General features: G+C 49.3%; 1 protein-coding gene across 2 annotated transcripts in view; it reads left to right on the forward strand.

Moving 5' to 3' along the window:
- The window catches only part of Runx1 (RUNX family transcription factor 1), a 226,834-nt gene that overhangs the window by 183,962 nt on the left and 30,658 nt on the right, over positions 1-12,214 (forward strand). The window contains exon 6 of one of the 2 annotated variants that reach the window (XM_028877065.2): positions 1-149. This exon is cut by the window's left edge and continues 40 nt beyond it. The exons of the other annotated variant lie outside the window; for it this stretch is intronic. Coding sequence (XP_028732898.1) covers positions 1-149 — 149 coding nt within the window. The remainder of the gene's footprint in view (positions 150-12,214) is intronic. 2 annotated transcript variants of the gene reach the window in all.

Genomic DNA, 12,214 nt, shown 5'->3' on the forward strand with positions numbered 1-12,214 from the left:
GTCCTTTTCCGAGCGGCTCAGTGAACTGGAGCAGCTGCGGCGCACGGCCATGAGGGTCAGCCCGCACCACCCAGCCCCCACGCCCAACCCTCGGGCCTCCTTGAATCACTCCACTGCCTTTAACCCTCAGCCTCAAAGTCAGATGCAGGGTAAGTACCCCACGAAGCCCACTGCCCTCCGTCCTCGCTGGAGCCCCAGGCACAGAGCCCACCCCGCCCCAGCGGTTCACCTACTGAGTGTCTCCAGACTGAGACGTGCGGCTGGTGAGCATGGAGCGCAGGCCGGGCTCTGGACACCCATCCATATACGGAAGTGGGTATGACATGTGCCCCTGGGTACCTGTGGAGTATCAGTTCCAGGTACCCAAATCCACAGATGCCCGAGCCCCTGATAGAATATGTCGGGGTACTTGGGTAAGCCTGTGTACATACATCCTCCTGGAGGCTCTAGGTCATTCCTCATTGCTGCTAGCATCTAGTACACTGTAGATGCTATAAGTGACAATCAGTGCACTGTATTATTTAGGGATTCATAACAAAAATACATTTTCAGTATGTGTACATTTAAAAAAAAAAAAAAGCTGTATTGCCAACCCACCATTGGTTCAGTCTTAAGCTACAGAGCCTGTAGATACCAAGAGTCACCTGTATATAAACAGGTGAGGGTATTTTTTTAAGTGTCAGCTTCTGGTATGTTGTTTTCTTATCCACCATTAGTCTTGAAGCCACACACACACAAATATACATTGTGTATATGTTTGTGTGTATGCATGTATAAACACGCGTATCCACACCAGCAAGGTAAAGGCGAGGAGTTTGCAAGTTCTTGTTGCCCTCGGATTATGTGTGGAGTTTGCATCTAATAATTGTTCTTTTCACAATATGAAGATAAAGGAGGCATGTGTGTGTGGCTGTATCAAGCATAGTATTTTCAGGTCAGTCCTGTGGGTTCCGTTCACTCCGTGGGGGTGGGGGTGGGGGCGCAGTCACCAACTGCAGGAGCGCTGTCGGATACAGTAACTGCACAGCCCCGTAAGAGGCCATCGCCGCACAAACCCTGGGTGCCAAGTTAGATGATGCTCACGGGGCACTCGCGCAGTAGGGCCGCTGACGTTGGAGGCTGTTTGCTCAGTGATGATACCGTTATAACAACCGAAAGGCGGTTTTCTCTGCCAGGCGGGACACAGCTGTATATGATACCCTTACGGTAACACCCCTTCCCCGCAGAGATGCGGGCTTAGTCAACTCAAAGGAAAAGATGCAGCCCGCCTGGAGGAAGGGGCCGAGGGCCAGCAGCAGAAGAAAGCGGAGATTCGCTTCCTCTGCGCTCTGCCTGGGAAACGCAGGCAGCATCTACTTGAGAGGCTTTCTGAGCAAACCGCTCTCGTTGGGAAGGAGCGCATGCAGGGCTCGCAAACGCTCACACTCTCCAGAGTGTAAGATAGAAAGCCTACGCCCCCGGGCATGGCGGTACAGGCCGCCTCTCACAGCACTGGGGAGGTGTAGGCAGCAGAATCAAGATTCAAGGCTAGCCTCGGCTACATAGCTGGTTTGAGGCCAACCTAAGACACATGGGGCCCTGTCAGCACCACTGCCGAGTAGACCTCTCGTTTGTAAGAGTGGAACAAAAATTAGGCTATCGTTTCAGGTGTTTAGGAAAAGGCCCCACAAATCCAAAGAGCCCCCAGTGCGCTTCTGTGGTGAACTGGGGCAGATGACACTTTAGGGAGATGGATGGTCATGGGAATAAGGAGGATATTCTTCTGTCCTGTGTTTACCATCACTTAGGCTCATGCACGTCTTCTCCAGAAGTCCATGTAAAAACCGAGAAGAAAGCTCTGATCTCTTAGCCTCTCGTCGCTATACTCGCCACTTGGGAGCTGGCAATGAGATGTGCCTTTTGCTTGCTAAAAGGCAAACCCTAACTAGAAAAGGTTTTTAAAGCCAATGCAGAGCCCAGTCACGGGGGAGCAAATTCAAATGGTCGCCTCTGCTTGCTTTGGAAGTCTGGCCTGCTTTCCCTTACTCACTTCTATGCCCATTCCCTAGAAAAGTAGAGGGTGGCAGTGTGGGCGTGGTGCTCAGGGCGTCCTGAGCCATTGGAGCCGCCCACTGGGGCGTGGGAGGCATCGCCATGGACAGCTGGTGGGTGTCTGTGGCTCTCTGCGTCATAACTTGATCTTAGAGTGTCCTAGGGGCCTGATTGCTCCTCACAAAAGATGTGTGGACTGTGTTGTGGATAGATTTTCCCCCCCCTCCAGTATATGAATTTGATATGCAAGGATTTACTTGCCCCATGGCAGACACACAGTTTCAGAACTGTGTTGGAGATATAGCATGTAAAACTGCTTCCCTGTATTGTGTTCTCTCCATCCCCAACCTGTTTCTCTCCCCTCTCCTTCCTTCTCCCCCTGCCTCTCCTCTCTCTTTTTCCCTATAAGAAAATGCTATTTTTTACGAGTCTAGTTTTTGAGTAGATGCTTGAATGTCCCCCCCCCTTGAAATTCAAACTAACAGAGATAATGTAACAGCCAAGTTCGTCACTTTGCTCCTGGCATTACAGACAGTTAATGCCTGGGCTGAGCCTAGAGTACCCATGTCTATTTAAGCAATGCAGCATAGGTTCACGGCTCTCTTAAATGGCAATCACAGTTTTAAGAAAATGATCTCAGAAGTAGTCAGGGCTGTGTTTTCTCAGCACTGCACAGACATGGGAATGATTTTCAGCTTTACAGAGATGCCATTGACTGCCAGGGGTCTATGGAGAGGCAGGGGATTGTCAGGCCGGAGCCACCCCACCTCGGCTCTGCCAGCAGAGGATCATGGGTATGGAATATCACCTTTCCTTATCCTACCAAATAGACATCTCCAGTGATCTGCAATGGGGTTCAGATGGAGAGGGGGGCAGGTTGCCATGCCACCAAACCACTGTTTATTTGTTGTGGTTTTAACTTTGAAAGAGCTGAGGTTAATTTCAACTTCCTATTTGAGCAGGTCTAAAAGTGGAACAGAGAGCCATTTTGTCATGGCTGCGTGTTTACGCAAGTCAGAACACCGTTGTTAATGCCTCCTGCCAGGTTCCAGGCCTCTTCTGTGTTCCTTTTACGGCAGGGGATGGGACAGATTACCGAGTTCTGGGGTCATGGTGACTGCTCCCTCATACCTCCCACTCAGGGATGGCTCTGGGCAACCCAAGTGAGTCATTTTAAGTCTTGGATTCCGGTTTCCCAATGAGCCATCTTGAAGGTGGTATGGCTTCCGCCTTCCTGGGGATGAGGATGAGGTGTAAAGACACCCATGCAGAAACCCTGCAAACCAGATAGTTATCAGACCAACAGGCTCAGCCTCTTGCTATAAAGCCGGGATTCACAGTGAAGTATCTGGGCATAGCTCAGACTTCCCCGTCTACACTGTTCTTTTCTCTCTGCAAACCTGTGGTGTGGTTTGTGGACAGAACCACAGAACTCTCAGCTCCGAGGTTAAAGGTTTCCCACTACTTCCGGCATTGTAACTGATGAACTTGAACTCAGATCCAGGCTTTTCTGAAGGCACACGCAGTAAGGTTGTGTGCAGTAAGGTGATGTAGAAGGATGCAGCTGGGCTCCTGGCTCAGGGACCGACAGGCATTGAGAGGTGTTGGGCTAGCCACTCATGTAGAAGACCTGGATTGAATGTGTTCCGTTGAAATTAGAAGTTGATGCTGGTGTTGATGTTGATAATAACATCAGGCTCTGTGTTGGATACCTCACTAACTCATCTTTTGGGGGTACTTTATCTTTAAAGATGGGGAGAAAAGACAGCCAATTAGAATACTGAAATTCTGAACATCCCCTAAAGAGGAAAGTATGGGCAGGAGATAGTGGGGTAAGAGAACTTCCAGCCACTCTATGCTTTCTTGGGGTAACTGCCTCCTGTGTGTATGAGTCTTTCTTGTATGGCCATTTACAATTAAGGCTTTCTTCCCAAGTACCATCTAACCAGCCTAAAGGAGAATGGATGATATGTCCTGGTTTTGGAAGTTCCACGTGGCCAAGGAAGATCATATGCTCCCACATTGCCCCCAGATTTCCCATTTTCAAATGGATTGTCTTGCTGGTTAGGCTCCTTCAAAATCCCTTTGGAAACATTATATTCTGCTACTGTCTGTGATGTTCTCAGAGGTAGGGTTACCATGTCGGTCCAATTCTCTCCTTCCCCAGAATGAGCAAAAGGAGGGAAGCATTTCCACCTTCCCAAGGAAAGGGCAAACTCCTGGGTCCAAAGAGCAGTGGCAGAAAAGGATGTGAGAGACCAGGGTGCCTCCTGTCCTGTCTGCCACCACCACTAAACACAGATCGAGAAGGGGACCTAGAACCCTTCCCACCCTGGGCAAAGCATTCGGCTGCTCAGAATTGGTCTTTTTCTCTCTGTGCCTCTGCCTCTGTCCCCCGCCCCCATCCTCTCTCACACACATACCTTTGTCACATACATGTGCCTTTCAAATCAACATGAGCCTGTTGATTTCCTTGGTGGGCCTATGAATGGCCATGTCATGCACACACAGTAAAGAATTCCAAGTACTAGAAATCAACTCACACAACTTGCTTATTACACAAAGCAGCTTTTCCTTCCAAATTAACTCCTGACTACAGCAGGCATCAGGACCTGAAGAGCTGTAGCATCAGAACTGTACGTGGATGGCATGCCTGAACCAGATGTTCTCACAAATAGACAGGGAATTGGGAAGGAAAGGGAGGAGGAAGTGGGTGGGAGAAAACTCTGAGACATGGGTGCAGAATACGGAGCCCATGTCACATGCTAGGTGCTGCCTCCTGCTCCCTCACCCCCCAGTGACCAGGAAGGATGAGAAGGCCAAGTTCATAGAAAGAGAAGTGCCCTAAGACAGGAGCTGGTGACCCCTCAGCCACCTGCATATTCTTTGCTGATGCAATACAAACTCTAAGTCTAAAGAAAGTGTGAAAATTCAAACTAGAGAACTCTACTGTAGACAGTGAGGAAAACGGAAAGAAGGGTGGATGGGAGAAGGAAGGAAGGGAAGGAGGAGGAGGGAGGGAGGAAAGGGAGGAAGAAAGAGCCAGCTGGCCTTGCTGGCCTCTCCACCTGGGCCCCTTGGCTCTTGAGCTAGCACAGCCTGTCACCTTAAGGACAGGCACAGGTACAGCACCATGGTCCCTAAGACAGTGCACTGTGCATGACCTTGATGTGTTATGTATTGACCTTGCCCCCGAATACTTAATCAGCCCTTCCGAGAATCATTTACCACTTAAACTGACACCACCATTGTAATCCAAAACCACGGTTTCATAGGACCTGGCTTCCAAATTGTTTCCTGACTGTTGCTCAAAGAGGTCCGCCCATATTCTCAAGATCCTGCTAGTCCCTGGTGGACACCTTTCCTGATTGCAAGGGAAAGAATTTACTGTGGGTCTTGGTCTCGGTGATCGAATGTTCCTTCTAGGGCTGCTGAGATTTTGAAGCTCTCCCTGATGCTAATGAACCTGCAGGCTGCACACGGGGACATTAAGCGGTGTCCTTGGGACTTTACAAAGTGGTCATTTGTGCACTTGCTCAATAGTGACGTTAAATAGCAGAGACTTTGAAAGGCCCAAGTTCTCAGCTGCTGGGGAGGAGGAGCAGGGCCACAAATGGGCACAACCTGGCGACCGCATGCACTCCAGGACTGTTAGCAAGGAGTCTAACCTCTTAAAGCCTCCCTCAGTCTTCCCGCCTGCAAAATGAGAGTGGTTCCTGTTGGTCTTCAGGACACAGAAATGTAGCGCATGGAATGTCCTCGGTGAGTGATCACTATTGCGAGCTCTGTCAACAATACCGAGTCTGCAGGTTTTCTGTGGCTAATACAACACATGGACCACAAACTTAGAGACTTGGAATAATGAGAGTTTATCCTCTCAAAATTGGAGGCTACAAGCTCCAACATTAAGGCAACACGAGATGGCCCTTCCACTGAGGGCCCATGAGAAGGGTCTTCCTGCCTCCTCTAATCCTTGCCAGCTCCCGGCACTCCTTGGCTCATGGCTGTGTCTCCCCTCTGTTCTTCTCTTTACCTGACCTTCTCTGTTCTGTCTTTCCCTCTGCTTTTTCCTTTTTTAAAAGAGAATTTACTTATTTTTGTCTCAGTTGCATTGGTGTTCTGCTGGCATGTCTGTGTGAGGGTGTCAGATCTGGGAGTTACAGACAGTCATGAGCTGCCACATGGGTGCTGGGAACTGAACCCAGGTCCTCTGGAAGAGCAGCCAGTGCTCTTAACCACTGAGCCATCTCTCCAGCCCCTCTCCCTCTGCTTCTTAAAAGGTCAGGTGTCATTGGATTTAGACTCAAGTCATTCATGGGGGGGGTCAAGGTCCTTCACTTAATTAAGTATATAAAAGACCACCCCTTTCCAAATGAGACTGTGGTCACTGTCTGGGGGTTAGAATATGACCCTGTCTTTCCTGCTGCCACCATTCAGTGCCCTAGATCAACACCAAAGGACAGATGTTATCAGAACATTAGCCAGTGGATTTGGGTGAGTCCAATAAGAATGTCCCCATCCGTCCCCCAGAGCAGACCTGCTGTCCAGGTAAATATGAGCTCATGCCCAGTCTTGTTATCCGGACACTGGCATCTCAGCCCTTCCGTTTCTGGATCCCAGGGTCATGAGCCTTTCATTTCCCAGGCAGGAAAGCATGGTTTCTTTTCTCTAGACAAGATCAGCAATTTCACAGCGTTGTCTAGAGCACCCATACAGATGGAGCCCAAGGCTCTGCTGTGGTGGAGAAGGCTTTTCCAGATCAGAATACGGGAGACATGGGTCCTGCTACTCCAGCCTCCAAAATCCAGTGGCCACATAAACAGCAGGGAGCAGAGAAACAAAAAAATCCAGGAAGACCAAAGCCAGCCAGTTGGGATGGACTCAAGAATTTGACCTCCCAGACAAAGCCAGGCTGGAGCCAGGCATGTCCCTGTTGTTTTGAAGCAACAAGTGGCTTTAGCACAGGGTATTGTCAACCAGACACCCATTCCAGAGGGACACTGGTTTACTTTGAGTCTTTCATCACGCCAAGTCACCAGTCGCTTGCAGGTAGCCTTTCAAGTCTGGAGGTTTAAGAAAGTTTTTGACTGTAGCTGTGAAGTCTTACCAAGTTTCTCAGAAGTCTGGCCCTAGAGACTGGTGTAACGCTGAAGTGAACCACAGCCTGGTCACCGAGGAGTTCTCCCAGTGGTGGGCTTGGTAAGCGCAGGCCCGCTCCAGTTTGGTGATTGTGGTTCTTGAACACACATGACCTGAGAGGCTTCATCGAGCTGTCTTTCCCTCAGGCTCTCTGGACACCCATCCTAACTCTCAGGGACTGTGGACTGAGGCATGGGTGTCACTTACCTTCTAGCCAACAGCTACCTAGTGCCTGGTCTCTGTCCTGTTGCCACACTTCCTGGCCCCACACAGACTTTTTATATTATTATTAAACAAAGGCATGCAGAGCAGCAGAACGGTCAGTTGTTACGGAGATTAAAGGTAGGGGTCACCGAGAGCCTGCGAGTCCGATCTCACTGACAAGCCTCGCATCTCTCCATAGACTTTCCTCCCATAATCCCTTTCTGGCAGGACATTTTGTGTGTCAACGCTGGCGATTCAGTTACGAGCCACAGTCAATAGGACAAACTAATAATGGGAAAAAATAGAATAGGACTCACCCTAAAAACAAACACTGATCAGTCATGTGTATGGTCTGTCTCTCTGTGCACGCCTGGGAACAGAGTAAGAAAGAAGGGGGGCGGGACCAGGCAACTTCCTTGTCTTATTGATTTTGTTACCAGGCGATGGAGGGTCTTCAGGCTGCCTTCCAGCCCATCCAGGCTCCTTTGAGCAGTGCTTACCATTTTAAAAGTAGAAGCATTTCAGGAGCAAACAGAACCATGGTCCCAGTGCTAGGATGAACCACTAAGGCATTGGTAAAAGAGACTGGCCAGAGGGGACCTGTTTCTCTGACTCAGGTTGAAATGCTGCAGCCCTGGGCATCAATATTACTCAGTATTACCCTCTAGGCATGTACAAGGCTTAGAATCTTTGAGATATATTTGCGAGATTTGATCCATCACTGTCCAATTCTGACCTCCATGGATCATGACCTCATGGTTTTGGAAGGGTGGGTATTCATTTTAAATACAAAACTCCAGGCTTTTCCTCTAAGAGGGAATCATGTGGGTAGGAGGGGCATGCACATTCCATGTCGTCCAACAGCTGTGGGATGACATGAGAGGACACCAGGTCTGTCCCTGGTTCCTCCGAGACATCCTAATTCTTTCGCACAGTTTGACTTGGGTCACTGAATTTGGGGTTCCAGGATTTTACACAGATATTCGTATCAAGATGTGGGCACTCTGGTGACCAGGCTGTCCTGGGAGTGTGGTAAAGGATGTGCTAGAATCCCTCTGCTCTGGGGATGAGGAGACACCCTTGGTGGGATCAAAGCAGAACTTCCCCTAGGAAGATCTGTGAACCTGTGGCTCATGCATTAGAGACTTCACGCTAGAAGTCTCTAGCTTCTGAAATTCTCAACTCCCGCTTCGGCAGGAGTCTTTCTTCCTGTAGCTTCCCACATTCCCTGTGAGTAATTCCAAAGCCAGATCCGAGGTGCAGAGCTAAATCTTTGCCGCGTCCTCTTTGCGTGGTTGGAAGGGTTTCTCCGGTGGCTGTAAGAGAACATCTTGAGATAGCAAAGGAAAGAAGGACTGTGGAACTGTGCTCCTCCGAGTCGCCGCCCGTACACGGGGAGAGAACACGGTTGCTTTATGAAGTCTCAGGGGACGACCGCACTGCTGCGGCCACTCTCTCTCCATTAGCACATCTCTCTGCACATATCAGATGGCAAATTATAGAATGATAAAGTTATTAAAATATCTGTAAAAGTCAGCCCGGGCTCAAGGGCTTGCCTTGGCCTTTCTGCCCACTAAGTGGTTTATTTAGATGTCTCATCTCAAGGTCAGTTCATCTTCGTCTGTATTTCGCCGTAAACTGCCTACTCCACAAACCAACCAGAATTGCCCAAATTGGAGGATGCGCTTGCGTGGGTTTTCCAGCAAGGCTGGTATCTTAAGAATGAGCCCAGAGCTTTTCAGGTTAGATCCTACCGCACCCCCCACCCTCGATTTTAAAACTGCACCATGGGTTTGTGACCACGTCTGCAGCTTGATGGTTACCAGAGTAGTTGAGTCAACGAGACTATCGTAAGGAAGGTGATAAGAAAGTGATCGCGGTTTATGTTGATAGAATGGATTGGGAGTGGTGGTCGGGTGACTGCCCATCACCAACACTCTGGCTTAGGTCGCAGACAGAGGAAACCTCACCTGGAGCAGCGGTTTTCAACCTTCCTAATGCTGCGACCCTTTAATACAGTTCCTGACGTTGTGGTGACCCCCAACCATAGAATTATTTTCGCTGCTACTTCCTAACTGTGATTTTGCTACTGTTATGAACCATAATGCAAATATCTGGTAGGTAGATGGTCTTAGGAGATGCCTATGAAAGAAAGGGTCGTTCAACTCTCCAAAGGGGTCGCGACCCACATGTTGAGAACTGCAGGTCTGGAAGGTTCAGTTAGGTCTGCTCCTTGTTTCTACGTTACCCAACACTGTTTTCTCTCCCCCCTCCCCTCTTCTGTCTGTGTATAACTTTCTGGTATGATGCATATAAGCAGGCATATGCACACATGTGCGTATGAAAGTCAGAGAATGGCTTTCATTCCTCAAATAACTGCCACATTTGCTGGAGACAGGGTCTCTTATTAGCCTTGAACTTTGCCAAGTGGGTTAGGCTAGAAGACCAGCAAATTCCAGGGGTCCTCCTCTCTCCACCTCCCATGTCACCATGGCTGATATTCCAGTCGTGTGACGACGACGACACCGCACCCTGCTTTTCATATGGGTTCTTGAGATCAACCTGGGACCTCACGCTTGTGAGGCAAGCATTTGGCTGACTGAACATCTTCCTGCCTCTGGCACTGTTTTCCATAAGTGTCCTAGGCCTCTTTGTCATGCAAGTGAGTCACTTGTTGGTCCTAAGCATTTTTGTAATCCTGAATATGGTATCTTGAAGGAATTACCGTCACCCCTAACACTTTCAGAGAAACTGACAGGGAGATGCCCTAGAACCCCCACGTTGCTGCTTCTGATTGACAGATGGTTTGGGGGGGGGTACTTTTTGCTGTGTGATCAAGCTTTGAGAGGCTCTGAGCCACCATATGTTGCTAAATGAGAGAAGTCATTGCACAGACATAGATCTGTCTAATTTAATATGATTTTCCATAAATTACAAAGCATGACTTTGAAATTGAATTTGTGTAAAATTATGGATAACCAGTTCAGGTGGAAGGGGAAGGAAACCTTGTTATTTCTGGTCCAGCTTCTTTTCCGGATTTCCTCATTTGATTCTTTCACGCCCTGGGGGAGGGAAGGTACCATAGAGCAGTGGTTCTCAACCTTCCGGATGCTGTGACCCTTTAATACAGTTCCTCATAGTGTGGTAACCCGCCCCCCAACCATAACATTATTTCATTGCTACTTAATAATTGGATTTTTGCTACTGTTACGAATTGTGATGTAAATATCCATATTTCCTGGTGGTCTTAGGGGTCACCTAAGGTTGAGAGTCACTGCCACAGAGGCTCTATTCTTATTGTTGAACTTTCTCCCTGGCTATTCATGGCTTCCTCTGAGGAGGTCACCAGAGCCTGGAGATGGCAAGGCCAAATGCCAAATCCTCTGCCCATCCATCACATTGGCCAGCAAAGAGCCAGTCTTCATCCCTGGACATCATAGGGGACCCAAAATAAACAAGGGGCTCCTAGGAAAGCCTAAGCAGATCCATAATGCTTTGGGATCCAAACCCCGCATTGTGCCCTTCCTAGTCATATGACCTTGCAGGAAGCACTTGGGTCACTGTGCCACTGTCTCCATCTGTAAAATGGGCATGGTCATGGTGAGTGACTCATTGGATGCTCCTGAAGACTGGATCAACACGCATAGAGTGTCAAATGCCCAGCACGTGGCAAATTAAGTCTTTCCTCTCGTTCCTGCACAAACCCTTCACTGAGGTCAAGACATGTACTTGGGATGTGCTGACCACGGCGCCCAGGGTGCTTGGAATTCATAAGAACTGCTCCTGTCCTCTGGTAACTCTCATTACTACTACAACCCTTGCTGCCGGCTCTGGTGGATAGATGTCTGGGTATATCACGTCAGCGCTGCCCCATGAGGTCCACAGCCACTCAGAGATAATGACCCTCTCTTCCCCATAGTCCTCAGAAGCAGTGCTGGCTTTGGAGAGAGGAGGGGGGAATGTGATTTGAGTTTCGGTTCCTCGAATGGACTCGGATGGGACAATCCGTGCTTACTATCCCACAAGGCCATATGAGAATATAACATATCAAAGTGGAAAGGACTCTTAAACTTCTTTGCCTAGGGCCTCTTCCCCCACCCCCACCCCACCCCACCCTGATGGCCTCTGTCTATAGCTGAAACCCTCCCAGCACAAGTCCGTCCTCCTGTATTTAAGCCTGTCGTACGGGAACAGCTCATTCCCCCAGCGCTTGCTCAGCCTTACTCAGCCTTTTCCTGAAATGTGTTTTTGGCTCAGGGAGAGGGTAGGATTTAGTTTCTTATGATCCTTTTTCTTCTTTTCTTAATGTTGAATTCTATTCTTAAAGTAGAGGCTTTTTTTTTTCTTCTTTTATGAAATAAAGGTACAGTCTTTCTCATCCTCTTCAGTCCCACCAAAGGCTCCCAGCCCTACGAACAGCTGCAGCAAGCTGACAGGTCACTTCCTGAACCCCAGGGCCCACCACGTGGGCAGTGGGCAGGGGGTGCCCCTCCCCCTTTCCCTTTGCTCGATCATGAATTAGACAGATTCCCTCTGTGTGAATGGCCTGGCTCTTCTGTGTTTTTAATGAACCGTCTACAAAAGGATTTCTTTGAACGAGGAGGTTTCCTCTCCCTGTGTGATTTTAAATACGTACCTCCCTCTGCCGATCGATTCCAGCACCCACAGCCCTGCCCTTTCAGCCTGCTCTCGGCTGTGGCCCAGGCTGTCAGGCCAAGCAGAGGACAGCAAACAGGTGTGTGGGGTGACAGGGCCACAGCTGTGGGAACGCCACCGCTCTGGCAGGCCCTAGGCTGGGAGGGGCAGGAGGTGCCGAGTGACAGTCCCCTCAACCCAGTTC

Source organism: Peromyscus leucopus, chromosome 12 (assembly GCF_004664715.2).
Source record: "Peromyscus leucopus breed LL Stock chromosome 12, UCI_PerLeu_2.1, whole genome shotgun sequence".
Classification (NCBI taxonomy): Eukaryota; Metazoa; Chordata; class Mammalia; order Rodentia; family Cricetidae; genus Peromyscus; species Peromyscus leucopus.